The 23,193-nt window shown below is 34.3% G+C and overlaps 1 protein-coding gene across 1 annotated transcript in view; it reads right to left on the reverse strand.

Annotated features, from left to right (window-relative positions):
* Positions 1 to 23,193, reverse strand: part of LOC126768532 (uncharacterized) — a 286,006-nt gene that overhangs the window by 51,524 nt on the left and 211,289 nt on the right. The window contains exon 5 of the mRNA XM_050486706.1: positions 5,455 to 5,588. Within this exon, the coding sequence (XP_050342663.1) occupies positions 5,455 to 5,588 (134 nt within the window). The remainder of the gene's footprint in view (positions 1 to 5,454; positions 5,589 to 23,193) is intronic.

The following is a 23,193-nucleotide window of genomic DNA, read 5'->3' on the forward strand; positions in this document are numbered from 1 at the left end:
AATACACCAATATTATTAAATTAGATAGTTGATTTATCGAAGAAGCCCTAAAGACTATATAATTTCATGCTACCTTAAGTTGTGGAGCCGTGGCTCCGATAAACATCAACTAATATTGCAAACTGTAAGTAAGTGCTTAATAATACAGACGACCTTGCAGAAATCCCTACCACTAAGTAAAATAATATAATTAATCAATTACAATCAACGTTATTTTAAATTCGTCCAGTTTGATGACGTAATAACTATAACGAATACATATCAAATAAAGTCGAGATTGCCTAATTAATAGATCACGTAAATCTTACCCAAAGTTCGTATTATCTTAAGCTACTGTTTTAAATTGTAAATAAACACATTATTGTATTTTTTTACTGTATATAGTTGTGGCTAATTCATTTTAAGCCGAGATAGCCCAGTGGTAAGAACGCGTAGATCTTAACCGATAATCGTGGGTTCAAAGCGGGCAAGTACCTCTGAATTTTCATGTGCTTAATTTATGATTATAATTCATCTCGTGCTTTACGGTGAAGGAAAACTTCGTGAGGAAACCTGCATGTGTCTAATTTCACTGAAATTCTGCCACATGTGTATTCCACTAACCCGCACTGGAGTAGCGTGGTGGAATAAGCTCCAAACCTTCTCCTCAAGAGAGGGAGTGGAGGCCTTTAGCCCAGCAGTGGGACATTCACAGGCTGTTACGGAAGTGATGGAATTATTTTTCATAAAATCTGTTAATAATTTAAATCACGTACACAGTCAACCGAATGCTTAATTGCTTACAACTAAAATTTTGCTCGCAACTATCTACCAACATATGCATGTCTGAATTTATAATAGAGAAAATTCAATTCCATGCACATTTTCGGCTTTCCAGGTCAAGCGATTCTCAAATTCGTATAATATAATGGTTTTAAATCTAGTAAAATGTGTCTTTTTGTAATTTTATTATTAAATGTCTTTGTAATCATTTAAAAACAGCATATTACGTAGGGCTTTTTATATGGTTGGGTTGTTTTAAATTGACGGATCAAACTATCAGTGTGAGGATTAAAGTATAGTGTACATGTATTTACGTACACACTTGTGCACTATAGTATTTCCTATTGTTGTTGAGAATGACTGCCTTGGTCGAAATCGTTGATGAGGATACCAACATCATCATATTATATGTTAAGCTGATCGCAACATCGCTGAACTAAAAGTTGTAGATGCGATATCTGGTAATAATAATTTTATAAGTGATTTTTATAAGTAGCACTGTGTTTTTCGTTGGATTGTTGTATTTTTAATTGAATTGCTTCATCATTGTAAATTGAATTAATAATTTCAAATAAGAAACAGCCTGTGAATGTCCCACTGCTTGGCAAAGGCCACATATCCTTTATTTTAAGGAGAAGGTTTGGAGCTTATTCCTCCACGCTGCTCCATTGCAGGTTGGTAAATGTGACACATGTAGTTTTCCTCACGATGTTTTTTTTTATCATCAAGTACGAGATGAATTATAAACACAAATTAAACACATGAAAATTTAAAGGTGCTTGCCCGAGTTAGAAACCACGATCATCGATTAAGATTCATGCGTTCTAACCACTGGGCTATTTCGTTTATAATTCCAATATCATGACAGGCATCCGGGATGCCGAGTCCAATAAATATAAATTGTATAGCTCCATAACAATTCTAACGAATATTATGAATGTCGAAGTGTTTGTTTTTAATAAACAAATAAAAAAACAAACTCACTTTTGTTACACTTTTACGTTTTAATTACTCAACCGTGAATCATGATTTTTTGTATGCGATAAGTTAAGTTAAGCTATTTATGTTATATGGTAGGCTTTAGGTAATAAATTTATTTTGAAATATTGTTCAATCTATATATAGTATTTTTTATCTGAATAATTCAAATAGAAAATACTTAGAATATTTATTATTTTAATCTGTAAACCACGGGCTTATAAATTTAATTTCGAAATTCGAATTATAAATTTAAAATAAATCAATTTAAATTAAACAATAGAAAAAAACAAAGCGTTGCACGTTTACAATAATATTAAAATAATAACGAACAATCGATGCATTATATTATATTTCAATAAACAAAATTAACATAGAAAAACTTCACAAATAAAACTAGCGAGCTGGTATAAATTGTACAATACAATTTTCACGGCAAAAGACGCACTCAATATTTGTTCATTTCAATTGAATTTGCTCGACACGAATCGGGTATTGTGAAGGCCTCGATATTGTTCGATTCGTATAATAGTTTTAAACTGTTCATCTCGGAATCGGTACACGGTACTTGTCTGTCTTTCTAACGAATTTTTAAGCATGATTTGGCTCTCATACTCACAGTCTTTCTTCCATTTTCTTATGTGAATTTAGCGATGTTTTATATAGTATTCATAAAACCTGAGGTCCAGTGGTCTCTTCTCTTTAATTCCGTCATCCAACATGGCAAGACCCCGGAAACGTGGAGCGGGAGTGAGGTGGTACTGTTTTTCAAGTAAGGTGATAAAACCCTCTTGAAAAACTACAGACCAATCTCCCTCCTGAGTCACGTGTATAAGTTGTTCTCAAGACTCGTCACGAACCGTCTCGCCAGACGACTTGACGAGTTCCAGCCCCCAGAGCAAGCCGGCTTTCGATCAGGCTACAGCACCGTGGACCACATCCATACTGTTCGGCAGATTGTGCAGAAGACCGAAGAGTACAATCAGCCGCTGTGTATGGCATTTGTGGACTACGAGAAAGCCTTCGACTCCATCGAAACCTGGGCAGTGCTCGACTCATTGCAGAGATGTCATATCGATTGGAGATATATCGAGGTACTGAGATGTCTGTACAACGCCGCTACAATGACTGTCCACATCCAGGACTGTAAGACGAAGGCGATCCAACTGCGCAGAGGGGTGAGACAGGGGGATGTAATATCCCCGAAACTGTTCACCAACGCGTTGGAAGACGTTTTCAAAACGCTGGATTGGACTAGGTATGGAGTCAATGTAAACGGCGAGTACATCTCACACCTTCGATTTGCCGACGATATCGTCATCATAGCAGAGTCGCTGGAACAACTCACCGAAATGCTGCGTAGCCTAGGCGAGTCTTCCCGGCGTGTCGGTCTCGGTATGAACTTGGACAAGACCAAGGTCATGTTCAATAGGCATGCATAGCATTTGGCAACCTTCGTCAAGTCCTCAAGTCGTCTATACCGCAATGTTTGAAGACGAAAGTCTTCAACCAATGCGTCTTACCTGCCATGACATACGGTGCCGAAACGTGGACACTAACTGCGGGACTAGTCCACAAATTCAAAGTCGCTCAGCGTGCTATGGAGCGAGCTATGCTCGGAGTATCTTTGAAGGATAAGATCAGAAATGAGATTATCCGGAAAAGAACCGGAGTCACCGACATAGCTTGCAAAATTAGCAGGCTGAAGTGGCAGTGGGCTGGTCACGTATGTCGTAGGACCGATGGCCGTTGGAGCAGACGAGTCCTAGAGTGGAGACCGCGAATCGGCAAGCGCAGCGTAGGGCGCCCTCCAGCCAGGTGGACCGACGACCTTAAGAAGGTGGCGGGCACCAACTGGATGCGGAAGGCGGAGGACAGGGAGCTTTGGCGCACCTTGGGAGAGGCCTATGTTCAGCAGTGGACAACGATTGGCTGTTGATTGAGGTCCAGTGGTTAGAATATGTGAATCTTATCCGAATCCGATCGTCGGTTCAAACCCGGTCTAGTATCACTAAGAGTTGCAAAAAAACATTGAGAGGAAAACTGCACGTATTAAATGAAAATCTGCCACCAACCCACATTGGAGCAGCATTGTGGATAATTTTATATTATAACTCGAAACTCACCGTAGATCGATCATGAAATGTCAAAAAGTGATATGCGACACTGGCCGTAATAATTAAAACAATTTCAGACTACATGCATCAAAATACAACAACAACAGACTTATGATGATATAAATCATCATACAGGCAGTTGTCAACATTTCACGAGTGAGTAATGAAGTGAGTTCTGGTAAGTAGCACTGCAGGACAACATAGTATTCTAAGTGATCGTTATATCCTTGTTATTTCAATAAGATTATAAATGCCAAAGTTTATTTTTATGTCTATTTGTTACAAGTATCTCAACGTCTAAGCCACACTTATCCTAAAATCTGGTATTTAAATAAATAAATTTTGAAAGTTCCATCAAAATTATTCATATCGTATAGACAAATAGATATAAAAAATACATATCAATTAAACAAATATAATAATGTTAATTACACAACTTAAATTTTATATTTCCATTGCTTCACGTAATAAACGAGAAATTAATTCACATAAAACATTGTATTCCTGTTCTACGAAACGATAAAAGTAATATTTCGAAGGTAAAAACATTTAACTCCGAGGTAATTTTATTAAACATTCTCAAAAATACGACTCATAAAATTCCGCTTTAATAATGTTCATTTTATAAAAACTGGTACTGATGAGGAACGAATACGCCTCGATAAAAGCCGACGCAGTTCATTTATCACTGAACGTCATGATGTCACTTCGGACGTCAGGTTGCCGTCGCGTTGACGTCAACTACGCAACTAATTGATAATAAGGGAGCAACGAACTTTAAAACTGCTTCAACAAATGGGATAGATTAAAATGGTTAAATGGAATATAAATCAGTGTTCGTTACCCTGATTAAGATTCAAGGATTGAATAGTGTAGAGAGCTTAATGAAATTGTCATTTGGTTAGTCTCTCTTAAATCCCAAATGTTTCTGCTCCCAATTTCAATGACAAAATTAAAACTACTTTTATTGTATTACTGTCTTTAAAAGTCGTTTCTAAGACCACAAGCTTTGTTCTCCCAAACTGCCGTCTAAATGGTGGGAGGGACTGCCATTTGCTTAAGCTTAATGTATATCTTTTTGCTTTATTTATTTATTTTAAAGATTTCAAGGTCACCGAATGCACTATCAGTATTATGTAAATGTTCCTATGTTATAAAAAGCTTAAACCGAGTAAATAAATATATATTTTAGATATATTCAATTACTAGTTATTGAAAATCACGATATAAATGTCCAATATCAAATGAAAACCAAAAAATATAAGGAATGTTCCTTAGTCCTGATCCAGCCACGGCGCTATTTCGAATTTATAGTTGGTTATTATTGTATATATATATTGTTGTTATAATTTTAAAAATCATCTGAGCTAGATTGATTCCGTGCCTTTCCCGTATTCTACATTTATTAAAAAGCACATTCTTTATATTTCCACTAAAATATTGACTAAAATCGAATATTCTTCAAAATAGATTGTATAAAATATATATAATATGTTATAAAACACAATAATATGTCTTAATACATTAAATATATATTGTTAAGATGACCGACCTATTTAGAGGAAGCAGTTAACAGTGCCTTAAAATTACAACTTACATCTCGCCCATTTAGCAACCAAGTAAGATTGGCTGGCGGGTCGGCTGGAGGTGAAGTGCATTGTGCACGAAGCGAATCTCCAGATGCATACCATCCCTTCTCCGCTTTAATTGTAGGCTTTTCAGGTGGCAATTCTGAAAGAAATTATAATTATTTATTAATCATAACATTCAGTATTTTGAAAGAAACATTTTAAATGATAATTGAAGTTCTATATCCAAGTATTATTTACTAGTTGGTAGCGACTTGTGAAAGACTGTCTGATAGATACCTTACACTGATCACATATTCTACCGCTAAATAGCAATACTTAGTATTATTGCGTTCCGGTTTGAAGGATGATTGAGCCAGTGTAATCACAAGCACAAGCGACATGACATTTTAGTTCCCAACGTTGGTGGCGCATGTAAGGAATAGTTAGCATTTATTACATTGTCAATTACAATCAGGTGGCCCATTTTTCCGTCGGCCTAACTATAACATAAAAGCAATCTGGACAAAATTCGATATCATCCATATCCGAAGACTCATAACCATGATATATTATATACATACATACTTTTAATTATAATATACTTTAAATGTTTAACGTAAGGAAGAATAGAACTCTTGCAGGTTTACATAGAACAATACGATGATTAAAATATCGACTCTGCAAAATAACTTCTTCTGAATTGTGTTATATATATATATATATATATATATATATATATATATAACACTATATAACACTATATATATATATATATATATATATATATATATATATATATATATTTACACTATTTACACTAGAATACTAGTTATACTCGGCTTAAGTAATTACTAATATACTTTTGTTAGGAGCGGGAACAATAATTACATCCCAAAGGCTCAAGGTCGAACCTGCGACTTTTGCATCACTATAGGGTGGGTGGGTAGTTTTAAATATGTAAATATTTGTCAGTGCTCGTAGAAATAAAAGAATAAACTTCTTATTTAACATTTTACAAACACTACAAAACTCGCCAGCGTTGCTCAAACTAAAACGGCAAACATACGTGCCGTTAGAAAGGTCAAAGTATTTACCTCAAAGTACCCGCATGTGTGAAGATTTGTTATAATCCCCTCAAGGGATCTGAAGGTGTAGACTGTGGGTAATTATGGAAATTGTCAGTACTTTATCAAAGTACTGTCGAATTAAGTTCTTACAAGACCCTGGGGTTAACCTACTAGCTTTGTAATCAGGTTACATAATTAGAGTTTTGATCGTGCGTGGTTACTTTTGACGTTAAAATTTAGCTAAATATGGCATACATTTATAGGCGGTTTGAAAACTCCAAAAATTTACATGAAGACCTAACAGTGGGTTACATAAATTACTATTAATTTCAATACAATACGAAATGTGATTTGATTTTCAAATATTTTTCATGTAAGCTACAAATTTCCTTAACATCTTTCAACCCACCATAAGTCGTGATAATATTTGCCAATAGTCCTGGCTTGATGTGCTCGTTAACTTTGCTTCGGAGCAGTGTATTGACATTTTCAATTCGTTGAAGCCAACTAAGGCTGCTTTATTTTTTTAGATAAATCTGGCGCGAAATCGTTCTTTTGATTCAGTTTTGCCTTCGCTTGAAAGATTTAATTGGAGCGGAAACGATTTGTATGAAGGTTTTCATCATCTATGATGATAATAAAAGCATTAAATCTTTTAAAAAAATATAAATAAAATCACAGAAGAAGCCTCTTTTTAATGTATTGTACATGAAAAAAGGACTCTATTTTTGTAACATTAGATCATATCGTAGGAATGTGATAAAGTTTAACAACAAGGTATATATAGACAATTTGGTTTCCTTTTTTTGACATTATCAAGGAGAACAAATAATGTTGTAAAATTAATGTAAAATCTGTCTTTGATTTTCTCCTTGTAAGCAAATAATAATATATATAACAAACATTCGAGTACTCGTTATTGTATTTCGTCTCGATTCAACAAGCGGATTTGTGTAAGAGAAAACATTCCAAATAAAGTGGGTATTACTGGCAACCTTACGCAAAACACGCAAGGCTTACAGCGAATACTTACTTTTATACAAAAGAAAATGTTGAGAAAATCTTGGAATACAAATAAATACTTACGAAGTCCCTGCCGAGGTAAAACGTAGAAGCATATAACATGACTTAAGGAAATAAAACTGAATGAGAATATTATTATATATGATTGTTATGTTCATCATCATTGAATTGGCTCAACCAGATTTTTGAATTTAGAATTTAGACTGCATAATTTTTTTTTAAGGAATGACATATTTTACCACAAGGTTGTAAATTATTGTACATATGGTGTTGAAAATGAATATGTTTCAATAAATCGTAATACTCGGAAGAATCGATCTCAAATTCAATATTTCGAATACTGTTAAATACCTGAAATACAAATCAAAGTTTCAACCAATCCAAGTGTGATTCGGAAACGTAAAGGGGATTTGTGCAATGGACCGTTCTAAAACTAAGATTTAGAATCTAGTCTCTCTCTCACAAAACCAGAATAACAATTTCAACGTTGATAGTGATTTTACTTTAAATATATCTATCGTAGTTTCAACATGTTTAGATAGCGTAAGTGCTATTATTGTTAGATTTAATATTTCAAGAATCTGTTATGCTTAGCTATATATTATAAAGTTTTGAAATCATGATGAATTCCTGGTCCGTGATTAACATCTGATCATTTGTAATATTGCGAAATTATAAATTACGGGCTCAGTTATAAACGTGTTTAGTATATTACTTATTTATTTTGTATTTAGTATATTACTTCCGATATCAATTTAACAAAAAGCCGAGATGGCCCAGAAGCAAGAACGATGTAGCATTGATCAACTAATTATACCCTAAACAGCATTTATAGGTAAGGCAAAAATCTTGCAAGAAATCTTCAAGAAAATCAATGAGGTAAGTAAGTATTTAGCAAATTTTTTTTAAATCTATACTTATGTAATTGGAAAATTTATATTTCTATAAATTGCTTTAGATTTAGTCTAAGAAACTTCTTTCTTTCATTAGTTTCGATATTTAATTAATTGTCGATATGTAAGATAATACTGGTGTTACATTAGAAATCGTATATATGTAGTAATTAGTAAAATAAAATTATAAAATTATAATATTATAAATACTCGTAGAACTTGAATTTTAAATCAAAGGGTTTAAGTGAATCTCATAACATTATACTCGCTTTTTGCTCTGCCAAAAATTGTAAGCGCACACAAACAAAACATTATTTTATTTAATTCACTTGCTTTTTACCAGATTCAAGTTGCACGCTGCATAGCATTATTAAAAACAGGGTCGTAATCGAGGCTCAGTAGGTAGGTGGCGACTGTTTATTTGTAAGTTTCATATTTGGAATATAAAGGTGTAAGAGCAGTGACGTCACAGGTGGCACGGCGAAAAGGCGTCCACCGACTTTGTAATTTAAATTCGGTCCTGGTAACGGCATACCACTGAGGTATCCACGGAAATTTAAATGTGGAATATTAGATTGTGAAAATATACCGCCTTAATATTCGGAGTTGATAAAAGCGGTGAATTTTAAAATATTTTTTTGGAACGTTCTTTTTATCCGGATTCTAGCTCATTTACATGTCTCTAATGTTCATGCTAATTTGACTATATGTGAAAGAACTAACGTGAAACCAAATTTGAAAGCTTCGAGTGTATATTTAAGAATATATTATCTATAATAATGTTTCAAACAAGCCGAGATTTCATATAAGCCGAGATGGCCTAGTGGTAAGAACGCGTGAATCATAACCGATGATCGTGGGTTCAAAGCCGGGCAAGCACCACTGAATTTTCATGTGCTTAATTTTTGATTAAAATTCATCTCGTGGTTTACGGTGAAGGAAAACATCGTGAGAAAACCTGCATGTGTCTAATTTCACTGAAATTCTGCCACATTTGTATTCCATCAACCTGCACTGGAGCAGCGTGGTTGAATAACCTTCACCTCAAAAAGAGAGAGGAGGCCTTTGGCCCAGCAGTGGGACATTCACAGGCTGTTACGGAATGTTTCATATTATTCTAAAATAACTGGATATTATATTATTTTACTTAATGTATTTCAAAATATTTTTTTGAAGTGAAAACTTATTTAGGCGTTTTCTTTAGGCGATAGACTCGTGGCTTCTGGTCACCGACATGCTAATGTTAATATCATAAAATCGTTGAAAGTACAGATTATTTAAGTATTGTGAAAATTAATGAGGCTAATAACGATTGAAATTTATGTAAATACTAACAGTATATACAAATAATATAAATGTATTTTAACTATTATTTATTTAAATTAAGCCGTATTAATATTTGTACCGAGTTTGCGACGTACTGTGCGATTTTAATGAATAAAAAGCAATTTAATAAAAAGGGAAAGAATTATTATTTGGAGTGCCAATAGGCGTGGAAATGGGACAAATATATTTAACAGTTTCAAGTTTTCACTTCTATCGGCAGTGGCTATGACTGCCTGATTTAAAAAAAAAAACATAATTGCATATTTCTTGTCTTTATATTTCTTTAGTCAATTTGTCAATTCTTGATTTTTCTTGAGTTTTTATATTTCTCTAGTCGATTTAGATTTGATTTTTGATCGATTTCTTTGAAAAGGTTGTAACTAAGTAGACATATATTTCTCATTTGTATGTACGAAAAAAGGGATTCAAGACAATCACGTTCCACGTAAAAAGCAAAGGATTTTCGTCTATATTTTTGGGCTCAATCCCTGGATTCCGACACGATCTTCATTAGATGAACTCTTAAATCGTCTCAATTCTCTATAAGTTATTATGTACTACTGACTTTTAATTTAATGGTAATTATATTTAATAATAATCTCTATTTTAACAATATACTTTAAATACATTGAAGAAATATCTAAATTATTTAGCTATACACTGCTTATTAATTATTATTACAGAGAGCAATACCCCTACTTGTGCAAGCTCATCTGGGTAGGTACCACACACTTATCAGATATTCTACCGCAAAACAACAGTACTTGGTATTGTTGTGTTCCGGTTCAAAGAGTGAGTGAGCCAGTGTAATTACAGGCTTGAGGAACATATCATCTTAGTTCCCAGTCCCAGGGTTGGTAGCGCATTGGCGATGTAAGCGATGGTTAACATTTCTTACAATGCTTATTTCAATGGCCGTTGGTGGTGGTGTTACTTACCATCACGTGGCCCATATGCTCGTCCGAGGATTTGATATATGAAAATGCTGAGATGGCTTCGAGGAGGGGCATTATCACTCTATTCCTCCCTAAGGAGAGCTCCATCGAGTCACAAGCGGAACTTGGCATGGCTGTCGGTGCGTATATTAAAATGATTGCGCGGTCCCTTTGATCAATATCAAAGACAATCACAGAGTTTTTAGTGGGTAAGAGTCCCACATAAATACAAACGTCCAGGTATTTTAGCCGAAGATTCAGAATGCACCAATGAGTTTTCATAAAACAAGTAAGTATGCTTAATTTGTGTTTATAATTCGACCGTGCACGGCGGTGACAAAAGTCACGAGGAATGATGATGTAATTATGCGTGATAAAATAAGCTCCAAAACATCTTATTAAGACTAAGACGACAGTTAAGAGCCATTTTCTCAGCATTTTGACATTTAATGTTAATGTTATAAATCAAATATATTTTTGTTTAGTTAAACTAAACTCAAGTTTTTTTTTAAATTTTAAAGTAGATTACACTATATAATACTTTATTTTACACCAAAAAAGTTACAGAAATTTACAGTTATAAACACAAAAAATACTATTAATGGTAAATATAAAAGGCGGCCTTATCGCTAAGAGATTGATCTCTTCCATATAACCTACAGATAAAGAATATGATAATCAATAAAGCGGTAAGCGTAAGTAGGCGACAGATCAAATAATTATAAAAAAAGTATTGTTTTTTTAATTATATTAATACCTACTATATAATAATACTATATATATTAATATAATAGATATTTATGGTTATGTAATTATATGTAGGTATTTTGTAAGTCGAGATGGCCCAGTGGTAAGAACGCGTGAATCTTAACCGATGAACGTGGGTTCAAACCCGGGCGAGCACCTCTGAATTTACATGTGCTTAATTTCTGTTTATAATTCATCTCGTGCTTTTCGGTGAAGGAAAACATCGTGAGGAAACCTGCATGTGTATAATTTCATCGAAATTCTGCCACATATGTATTCTACCAACCCGCACTGGAGCAGCGTGGTGGAATAAGCTCCAAACCTTCTCCTCAAAAAAGGGAGAGGAGGCCTTAGCCCAGCAGTGGGACATTTACAGGCTGTTACTGTACTGTACTGTATTTTGTAATGTAATGTATGCAATTTAAAAAATTAAGGTTTTTTTGTAACATCTAACTGTAAAAAAGTCCGTAATCAAACTTGAAACAATTCCCCACCTGCTAATATTTATAAGTGTCTTTACCTTTTGAAATCCCTACGAATTTTCAATACTACTCTGAGCTATAGCTGCATTCAAAGTTTAAATTGGATAGAACTTATGAACTTATTGATTTATGTGATTCCTCTGTGTAATAGTATTATATACAGATATATAGCCAATACCCGTGCCATCAAGGCTGCGATTGAGCAAAATAGGGGATCGAAAGTGTTCGCTCGCAAGTTTGGGAGGCCGCGTCTGACAAAACTTAAAACTGAAAATGGTGGGGTCGTTACCTCTAGGCCTGAGATTGTCGGAGAAGTAGAGAGGTTTTATGGGCAGTTGTTCTCTTCAAGATCGGATAAACCCGTGGGAATTAGTATTGATGACCAGCGCGCCCCTCTTATGCGCCATTACTCCGAGGAGCTCCCGGTCGTTGCCCAAAGCGAGATTAGGGCGGCTCTAGAACAGCTTAAAAACAACAAAGCTCCGGGAGATGACGGAATCACAACAGAGTTGCTTAAGGCAGGTGGGACTCCGGTCCTGAAAGAGATAGCAAGCCTCTTTAATTCCGTCATCGAACATGGCAAGACCCCGGAAACGTGGAGCGGGAGTGAGGTGGTACTGTTTTTCAAGAAAGGTGATAAAACCCTCTTGAAAAACTACAGACCAATCTCCCTCCTGAGTCACGTGTATAAGCTGTTCTCAAGACTCGTCACGAACCGTCTCGCCAGAAGACTTGACGAGTTCCAGCCCCCAGAGCAAGCCGGCTTTCGATCATGCTACAGCACCGTGGATCACATCCATACTGTTCGGCAGATTGTGCAGAAGACCGAAGAGTACAATCAGCCAATGTGTATGGCATTTGTGAACTACGAGAAAGCCTTCGACTCCATCGAAACCTGGGCAGTGCTCGACTCATTGCAGAGATGTCATATCGATTGGAGATATATCGAGGTACTGAGATGTCTGTACAATGCCGCTACAATGACTGTCCACATCCAGGACTGTAAGACGAAGGCGATCCAACTGCGCAGAGGGGTGAGACAGGGGGGTGTAATATCCCCGAAACTGTTCACCAACGCGTTGGAAGACGTTTTCAAGACGCTGGATTGGACTGGGTATGGAGTCAATGTAAACGGCGAGTACATCTCACACCTTCGATTTGCCGACGATATCGTCATCATAGCCGAGTCGCTGGAACAACTCACCGAAATGCTGCGTAGCCTAGGCAAGTCTTCCCGGTGTGTCGGTCTCGGTATAAACTTGGACAAGACCAAGGTCATGTTCAATAGGCATGTCGTGCCGGGACCGATATACGTCGAGGGGAAACCTCTCAAAGTTGTTAGTGAATATACCTACCTAGGACAGATAATACAAGTCAGTAGGAACAACTTCGAGAAGGAAGCCGATCGAAGAATTCACTTGGGATGGGCAGCATTTGGCAACCTTCGTCAAGTCCTCAAGTCATCTACACCGCAATGTTTAAAGACGAAAGTCTTCAACCAAAGCGTCTTACCTGCCATGACATACGGTGCCGAAACGTAGACACTAACTGCGGGACTAGTTCACAAATTCAAAGTCGCTCAGCGTGCTATGGAGCGAGCTATGCTCGGAGTATCTTTTAAGGATAAAATCAGAAATGAGATTAAGAGTGAATGAGAGGAAAAGAACCGGAGTCACCGACATAGCTTGCAAAATTAGCAGGCTGAAGTGGCAGTGGGCTGGTCACGTATGTCGTAGGACCGATGGCCGTTGGAGCAGACGAGTCCTAGAGTGGAGACCGTGAATCGGCAAGCGCAGCGTAGGGCGCCCTCCAGCCAGGTGGACCGACGACCTTAAGAAGGTGGCGGGCACCAACTGGATGCGGAAGGCGGAAGACAGGGAGCTTTGGCGCACCTTGGGAGAGGCCTATGTTCAGCAGTGGACAACGATTGGCTGTTGATTGATTGATTGATTGACAGATATATAGTAGGTATAACGAGTAAATATATTATTATTATATGATAATATAAAGTATATTGTTTTACTTAAAGTTAAAATACAATATGTATATACAAAGCTTTTGCAAACGTCAGTAATGTGTACTCAGAATCGAGTGGTGCTTAAAATAGCTTTAAGGCTGCTTATCCTGAGGTATTAAGGTTAAATCCCAGATCAAGCTAGGTAAACAGTATTAATAAATATATATTGAAGTATTTTCACATTATGAAGACATCATAGCACCCTTAAATTAAAAATAGTTTATTTGATTAGGTCCTTAGAACACTGTTGAAGCGTCATTTTACAAGATAAATTAAATTTAAAGACATTCAACAAGAGACGGCGAGAGACACTAATTACTACTTATTACTGATCATATACGTTTATGATAAAATATACACAACTTGTATATATATACTCGTAAGATACAAGCTTATCTTTAGCATCAGGCTAAAATTAGTAGTGACCATAACATCTTACTTCCCAAGGTTGGTGACGCATTGATGATGGTTAATAGTTAAACTAACTTTTTTTTTCTCGCCGTGAAAACCTTCAGAACGATACCCGGGTCCCATGAGGGTGGAACCGGGTTATGGGGAATCTTACCCACTAAAACCACTGCGATGGCCGTCCTCAGCACGGATCGGAGAGGCTGTGGGATCGTGTTGATATAACGCATCCGCGGCCTCTCTCTTGCTGTGCTCCGCTCGTGGCTCGGTGGAGCTCTCCTCAAGGGGCGAAGTAATCTTGACCCCAATAGTTAACTAACTTTACATTCTTTAACTTTTTTTCTATCTACCCGCACTGTGTAAACATTAACTAATTATATTATTGTTCTCATGTAAGTGACTAATGTCTTAATGAGAAATAAAGTTCTTTAAACCAAAATTAGTTGTTACGGCGACAGTGACCACTTACCATCAAGTGATCCATCTGTCTGTCTACCTACTTTTATTACAAAAAAGTAAGACAAATGACTAGTATTTTTTTATTGGCTGCATTGCCGGTGGTCATCTTTTATAGTACATATTAAAAATTGTAATACAACCTATTTGGTAAAAAATATTTCATTATAAAAGTGCTACGCTTAACTACTTATACTCTGAGCTGAAGTCGGAGTATAAGACAAATTACGTGCCTTATCATGAGATAAGATAACAATCATAAGAAGCTTACTCAAATATCAAGTACACCCAAGTAAGATTTCTCAAGATATTTGATCTCAAGAAACGTTTGTTTCTAACAGAACCATCAAATCGGGCATCAAATTCTGAATATATATTCTGAAATAGAGAACTGAAATGTTTATACATATATGAAACACGAATTAACCCATTTAGACTTATTTATCTAACTATAATAATATATTTATTTTAAATTAAATAATTCTTTATTCAAAGATACTCATAAAGGCCGCCATGATCTAAATCAGTCAGGAAGACATTTTCATAAAGCATTTGCTTTATACCGACGGGCCGGTTGTCGTGGTTGGTAGATACTTACCTTTCACACCGAAGAGTGTGGGTTCGATTCCCACCAAGGACTTTGAATCGTTGAATCGAATGTTACTGTATTGAATTATATAAAGCTACCAAAACCATCGGTTCGGAATGTTTCTACCGAGAAGTACCGATAAGAAACTCGGTATTCACTATTTAACACCCTCTTAATAAACAGAGTCAATCGAATACAATTAAATTTATGCATATCAGCTTGGAAATAAAAAAAATACTAACTCCATGCTTTTTTATAATTTACATAAGTCATATTCTTGTGGTGGTTTTATTTATTAAAGATTTTTTGAAATTCGATTTAATTTTATTAACAGAGAAAGAAAACTGTAAGTCATATCATTTTATGAAAATACTTTGTACTACTTATGTAACTACTAAATAACGAAATATTAACTCAATCCGTGTAGGATATTTTGGACTATCCCAATATAACTGTGACAAGAAATTTCACAGGCTTTCAAGTTCGTCTGAGTAAGAAACATATATTTATAATTCACTGTACAAACAATAACACTTTATATCGATGTCTTCCGGCTGGGATGGTGCGCGAGTCAGTATAATTACAGGCTTAAGGGGCATAGCGTCATAGATTCCGTGTTCAGCAACACATTGATGATGTAAGGAATTGTTTATATACGACTCTGCTATGTCAATATGTGTTTTCTGTGATATTAGTTTGTTTTGTTGTATAATAATATTCCGCAGATATATTTAAATTTGCCAATTTATAAATAGATACGATTTATTACTCGTTACAAGAATATATAGTTTATAAATGGCGCGGGGTTTGTATTCGCTGAATATAAGCGACAAATAAATCAAATTTATATTTTTTGAAAAACAATACCTACTTACGGAGTTTCATTTCTGTTCTTCTTAGTAGTATTAACAATCTAAACCAGTAATCCCTTAATTCAATTTAATCCAGTAATTAAAAATTTTACAAAATTCGATTTAATTTTTTTTTAATTTTGTTAAAGAATATCTAGTAATATAAGTAAATTTGTTATATAATATTGTTCTTTTAGAGAATATTGAGATTTTGATATTTGACTCTTCTTGTCTCCCAATTAATCCCATAAATAAAAAAGAGTAAAACCATAGTTTTACTTATGGCAAGTTTCAATACAAAATCGTTCATGTGTGCAACGTTCGCCAATTATCAACCATCAAACAATGATTCTTTGTGCCGTAACATGTTCAAAGTGCGAGAGAGCCAGTGTCATTACAGGCACGAGGGAAGCAACAACTCGAAGTTGCCAGCGGCAATGTAGGGAATGGAAAATACCCTTAACAATGCAATTAGTCAGAGAACACCAGGGGTCTATTAGCTCTTCAAGCTTATCTACTAATGCGAAAAGGCAAAAAAGATAATAATTATTTATTATTATATATATTATATATACACATATATATATATATATATATATATATATATATATATATGATAATGAATATTCTTCTTCATTATTACGACAGTAAACCTTCTAACAGGGATTTATTTTAAGAGATAAGTAATTTTTGATTACATTTTCTTATGATATAGTATTATTGCGCGTTGTTTATGACACATATTAATAAATATATTAAAAACGGATAGTAAAAATAAAATATTTATTTCAACATGCTACACCTGTTAATGACATTAAAGTCTTAAATAAATACAAATTAAAATTAAAATAGCTACTGTACAAATCGTGACCGCGTGGAATGGTGGCAAGAATGCTAGCAGCATTACCCCATGAATCGCAATTCCGATTCTCTGGGCTATTTATTAAGTTGTTTTTATTTTATTGATTAAGTAAAAAGTGATACATTCGTGACAAAAGCTTTGTATAGGAGCTTATACCACCTTCCTTCTTGACTGTGAATAGGCGGGACACAAATAATTCAATCAATCAACTTATATGGAAGTATTGGTTAGTGAAATATTAATCTGAATAAAGAGTTGTAATCACCTCTGTATAAAATAATGTCCTCCAGACCGATTTCGGCCACGGCTGCCAATCTCAAGAGAGATAAGCTAACTACGCAGGAGATATTATAGTGCACAAGTGTGTGCGCAAACACAGGTGCACTCTCTATTCCCTAACTCTCATAATCCGATGGGACGGCAATCCGACACGACCGGAAAGAGTTCAGGCGCAGGACCAACGGCTTTACGAGCTTTCCGAGGCACGGGAGTGTACTTCCAACTTCCAGACTCCGGGCTGCTACTGAGAATTTTTCTGACAGAAAAACCCAATAACTTTTTATTGGCCCGACCTGGGAATTGAACCAGGACCTACGGGTCTGCGGCCTTATATCAAGCCACTAGACCAACGAGGCAGTCAAAATGCCACCTCTGTATACAGTACATGCTACGCATTTAACTCGTCTCATACTATATTTTATGTATCCAGATTGTATCCAGATTGTACAATCACTACGCTTATAGGCCTTTAGAACAATTTTTTTATAGTATAGGCAGGTGGACGAGCATATGAGTCACCTGATGGTAAGTGGTCACCAACGCCCATAGGCATTGGCATTGTAAGAAATGATAATCATCGCTTACATCGCCAATGCGCCACCAACCTTGGAAACTAAGGTGTTATGTCCCTTGTACCTGTAATTACACTGGCTCACTCATCCTTCAAACCGGAACACAACAATACCAAATACTGCTGTTTTATGGTAGAATATCTGATGTGTAGGTGGTACCTACCCAAACGAGCTTGCACAAAGCCCTGTAAGCACCAGTAAAAACCACACATTAAACTAATAGACTTTCATTGACATATAACAGCAACGTTCTTCATACGTAATATTTTAATGACTTTTTTGTTGGCAAAATCTATTTCCTCCTTAGGTATAATAAATTAGTATTTAAAAATTTAATTAATTAACCGATTCAATAATGTTCGGAGCACCATTAAACTCCGCCCATAAACTGCTCAATGGCCTCGCTCTATTCCTTCCATTTCGGAATGCGAAAGTTTCCCACAAATGTGTTTTTCTTGCTACCTCCAACTTTGATATTTCACCTACTTTACATTCAAGGAAGGCGGCTGTAAAACGTCCGTCGGATGCCAAGTTAAACCAATATTACAGAATGGCCAGATCGGTTATAAGACGGGTTATGGTCGCATCCGAATTATTTGATACGGATTTATGAGGATCGCTTTATTGATTAAGATTTAATATAAAATCAACACGAATGTTGAATGTAAAGTACAGCATGTGAATTCTAACTTTATACTCTGAATATAAAACTATATAAACTTAAGTGTTAGAAAAATGTCCTAAATTAAATTTGTTATACGTATGTATATTTGGTTCCTTTGTAAGAAATATCATGTAATGCAAATGCAAATATCAAGTAATCGTTTATAGTTCATAATTTGGAGGGACGGTACACTAGACACAATAGCTTTTGTTATGACGTCTATATGCGTTTACTGACCTACATAATATAAAATTTGATTTGCTTAATTTAATCTCGTATTCTGCGGATAATATAATAAAATTGATAAGGTAATTATAGATAAGCTTAAAGCTATTTTATGTAATTAGTTTATTTCAATACAAATTAATATATTTTCGTTTTTTAATTTTAATTAATAAAAAATCTCTGTACGATGGTGAAGACATACGTCATCATAATTTCTTTCAACGCTGACGACGAGATACTTTTAAAAAATTAATTAAGTGCAGAAAAGTCAATGATTCGTTTCCGATCCGCAATTTTACTTGATGGTAGGTGAACTTTGTACAAGGCCGTCTGGATAGGTCCCACTAACTCCTCAAATATTGTTCCGCTAAACAGCAATATCCAGTATTGTTGTGTTCTTGTTTAAAGTCCAGATCCAATGTAACTAACTAGTGACATAACATCTTGGTTTCCAATTTGGTGACACATTGGCAATGAACGGAATGGGTTAATATTTTACACATCGCCAATGTTTATAGGCGGGGGTGACCACTTACAAACAGGTGGCCCATTTGCCAGTCCACTTATTTATTTAAAAAAAAAATCTACGTCTTCTTTCCACTGGGGTTTTCAGCTCAATTTCAACATCTGAATATTTAACGTATGAAGTTAAACTAAGACGCTACAAGTGTGTTACAATTCCTATACTATAAAACAAATATTTTATATGGGAGCCTAACATTCTATGAATTCGTTTTTTTATAGCCTTATTTGTTAAAACTATATTTGTGTTCTCTTAACGCGTACCAAATATAAACTGAAAGCTATAAAACAAATGAACTTTTAATAAACTACACTATTGCCACATAATAAATAGAAAGAACGTTAAAAACAGAAATAAACGTTTGTTTAAAAGGAATATTTAAAAATAGAACATATTGCGTGATTGAGGCTCAAAACACGCTATAACTCCACTATATCGCTTCTTCATTAGCAATATATTTGCCACAAAACACTTAACCGCGCCGATATAAAGTGTTAATAGGTTTTAAACATCATAGCATTATTTTCGTGGTCGCTGTAGCGTTAACCGTGCTCGCGTTATTGCTACTATAACTCTTTTTACTTTAAATCGCTAAGCCAAAAGACGGTAATATATTTCACACTATGTTATAAGCATTCGTTCTCGTTATAAATGTTTAAGATTTCGTAACCTCTTGTAATTGTTATATATAGAATAGCGCTTTAAAATTTTGTAACAATATTTTCTACTTTATTTAATCTTTTCTCATTTTTATTGAATATTTTGATATTTATTGATAACAAATTTGAAGCAAAATTGTTACATTTATGAAAATTTCACTTATTAAAATAAAGCAGTTTTTTTATTTGTATTTATATAGCGTTTTGATAAAGTATCTATTTCTACAAGGTATATAATCTTAGGTATTTTAACTTACCAATATAAAGATAATTCCATTTAACTTTATTTCTTCTCTATGTTTTTTTATCAATGTACAATATTTTATAAGTTAAAATAATAGTCAATATTTTTCAATTGTCACCACCTAACTTGATCCCACACTCAAGGTGTGCATATCAAACGCGAGTTCGCTTAGGCATATTTCATTTAAGCGTAATATATCGAAGCGATAGCGGAGCGTTTCGCTTAAGCGATTTCAGATCGTTTCGCTTAAGCGGTCGCAATAATCGATATTCGCTTCATTTTTATTGCGACTTCGTTGGCGAGCCGTGACGATTGAGATCGGGCGCCGCGGTGCATTTTTGAGGCAATCCGGGTTCAAAAAATTTATGTTGCGCACTTGCAACTATGAATTATTTGAAAGAGTTTAACGAAGTATCGCTGGAAAGCACTAAAATTTTGATTGAGTGAGTTTTGATCGTTTTTAAGAGGAACATACGTAAATGTTTTACTAGGGGAAATTCAACCACGAGTTATGAGGGCATTACTCTCATTATCATCCTAAAAGTTAGCTATCATTAACATTTCGCTAGTTTTAAAATAAAAAAATATATATTACTATAAAACACAAAATGTGAATGAAATGAATAACCACAGTTAGGTCAATTTGATTTAAGGATCGGACACATGTGCGCGACTAAGCGATGTTATTTGTCAAGCAACCTTTCCGTCTAGGTGATTTGGAAATTGTAATTAAATTATATCTTATTCGCTTACAAGTGGCTGCAGACACCATATTGAAGCCGCTTGGACGTTAACATGTGCGGTCCTAACATATTACTTTTATATAATATTATCTGTGTTATTTTATTATACCAATGAAAATTTTACTTCAGTTATTTTAAAGCAAATATTTTTAGAATGTCTGTATTAAATATAACAAGTAACTCCCGTTAAGGATGAAGCTTATTCGATTGCGCTGCTCAACTGCCAATAATTGATTATAGATAATCGTAGAAGCATAATTTTATTTCATGCAAGTTTCTTAGTCTTGGTTTATTTTTAAACACAAATTAACCATGTAAGTATTCAATGGTGCCTGCCTAGATTCTGATTATTTCTATTTAAATTAAAATAACTTAAAATTGTCTAAATCTCGGAAATTTAGACGTACCACGCAAGAAAAGTGTTTTAAAGACTTAATTGAAATATTTTTCTTTTTATAATTCTAAGAGTATGGCTTAAAGAGTGAAATGATAGCTTTGTCTTTGTGTTGAATTTAATGAAATTTAGATTTCGCACTCTGTTTCACTTCAGTATGAGGATGTATGGCTACATTTGAAGTAAAGATTAAGTGAATTGCCCTGGGTTGGCTAACTTATAGCTGTTTTCTGGAGCAACGTGGTTGTTACACGATCGCTTGTTTTACGACGCTTCGATGTATCCACAGATAAACTGCAGTTCAGTAGATTGATGGGTACTTGAGCTGAGATAGTAAAAACTTTATTCAATTTTTAATAAAAATGTTTAAAATTATTTTATATAGTTTTGAATTCGATGTCGATAAACGTTTGTAATTTTGTTTTTATTAAAATAGATTTAATAAATGCGAGTAGAAGTCAATGAACTGTGTGTTATATTCATATTTAAAAAATATTCATTTGTACTCTTTTTATATAGTAAAATTATCGTAAATAGGATCATATTCCCATATTTATTTAATAGTCCTTCTTTCAGCGTACAAGTTGCAAGTTTGATTGCAAAACTAATTCACGTCAGATGAGCTCAAAATATGTAGTTAATTCATGTTTATAATTGTAAATAATAAATATAGATGATGATAAATGAATAGTTGATGAACATCTATTTATTGATTAAATATTTATTATTTGTATTTGTAAATGTATATACGTATGTTTATATACATTATGTTATACCACCGCTGACATACCACCTACCTCACCAGATTCATTTCATAATTCAAAATTTTTAAATACAAATTTACATATTTCTTTCATCGTAAATAATGAATTTTCAAACAAACTTTCATCTCCTTTATCACTTTGGGGTAAAATAATCAAAAATATTTCCTTTCTACTGTGTACAAGGTAACCATGTGCAAGTTTTTATGGTGCTAACCTTAGTAGTTGGGGTGTGCATTGATATGTCAATTAGTTATTGTTTTATATTTATGCGATAGAGATTATCAATTACACAAGAGTGAGATTTAAGTTTTTTTTATACAACGCCTAAAATATTGTAGATATGACGTCAACACAAAATGCATATTTTATCAAAATAATGTTGAATTTAATAATATAAATAATTCTTTAATATAAATTTAAAAAAAAAGTTAATAATAACCTTCGTTAAATATCTGACTTTTACTCGTCACGGATTTATGTACGAAAACTTATTTTTTTTTTAATCATAAACTATGAATCTTAAACAAAGATTGACGTTTTAAGCCTATGAAAGTTAATTTTCATTTCGTTTTCATTCAATTTGTGTTTACAAGTCATCTCAAACTTTAAACACTATAAAGAAACCTACATTTGCACCTACCACACGTGACCTATGAACCCGCGTTGGATTAGTGAACAAGAATAAGCTCCAATAGGGAGATGAGGCCATAGCCCATCAGGGACATTTACAGGTAGCTATTTTACGACGATCTCTCTCAATTTTTAACTTCATCCAATCATCCAATCAACCAGTAATTAAAAAAACAAAATCCCTTTGTTAGTGCATTACAAAACAAAGGTTGATTCTAAATTTGAATTTTCTATCTATTCCAGTGTATGCAGTGCGTATATTTCCTTTTAATTATAAATATGTTATTGTTATTTTAATTATAAATATGTTATATATATATAACGATTGTAAAGTTTATTAAATACACTCAGACGTAACGTCATAAGCGCGCGATGTTGTTACTTGAAATTCCCTTTTTCAATTCAGTAGTCT

Source organism: Nymphalis io, chromosome 5 (genome assembly GCF_905147045.1).
Source record: "Nymphalis io chromosome 5, ilAglIoxx1.1, whole genome shotgun sequence".
NCBI classification, from domain to species: domain Eukaryota; kingdom Metazoa; phylum Arthropoda; class Insecta; order Lepidoptera; family Nymphalidae; genus Nymphalis; species Nymphalis io.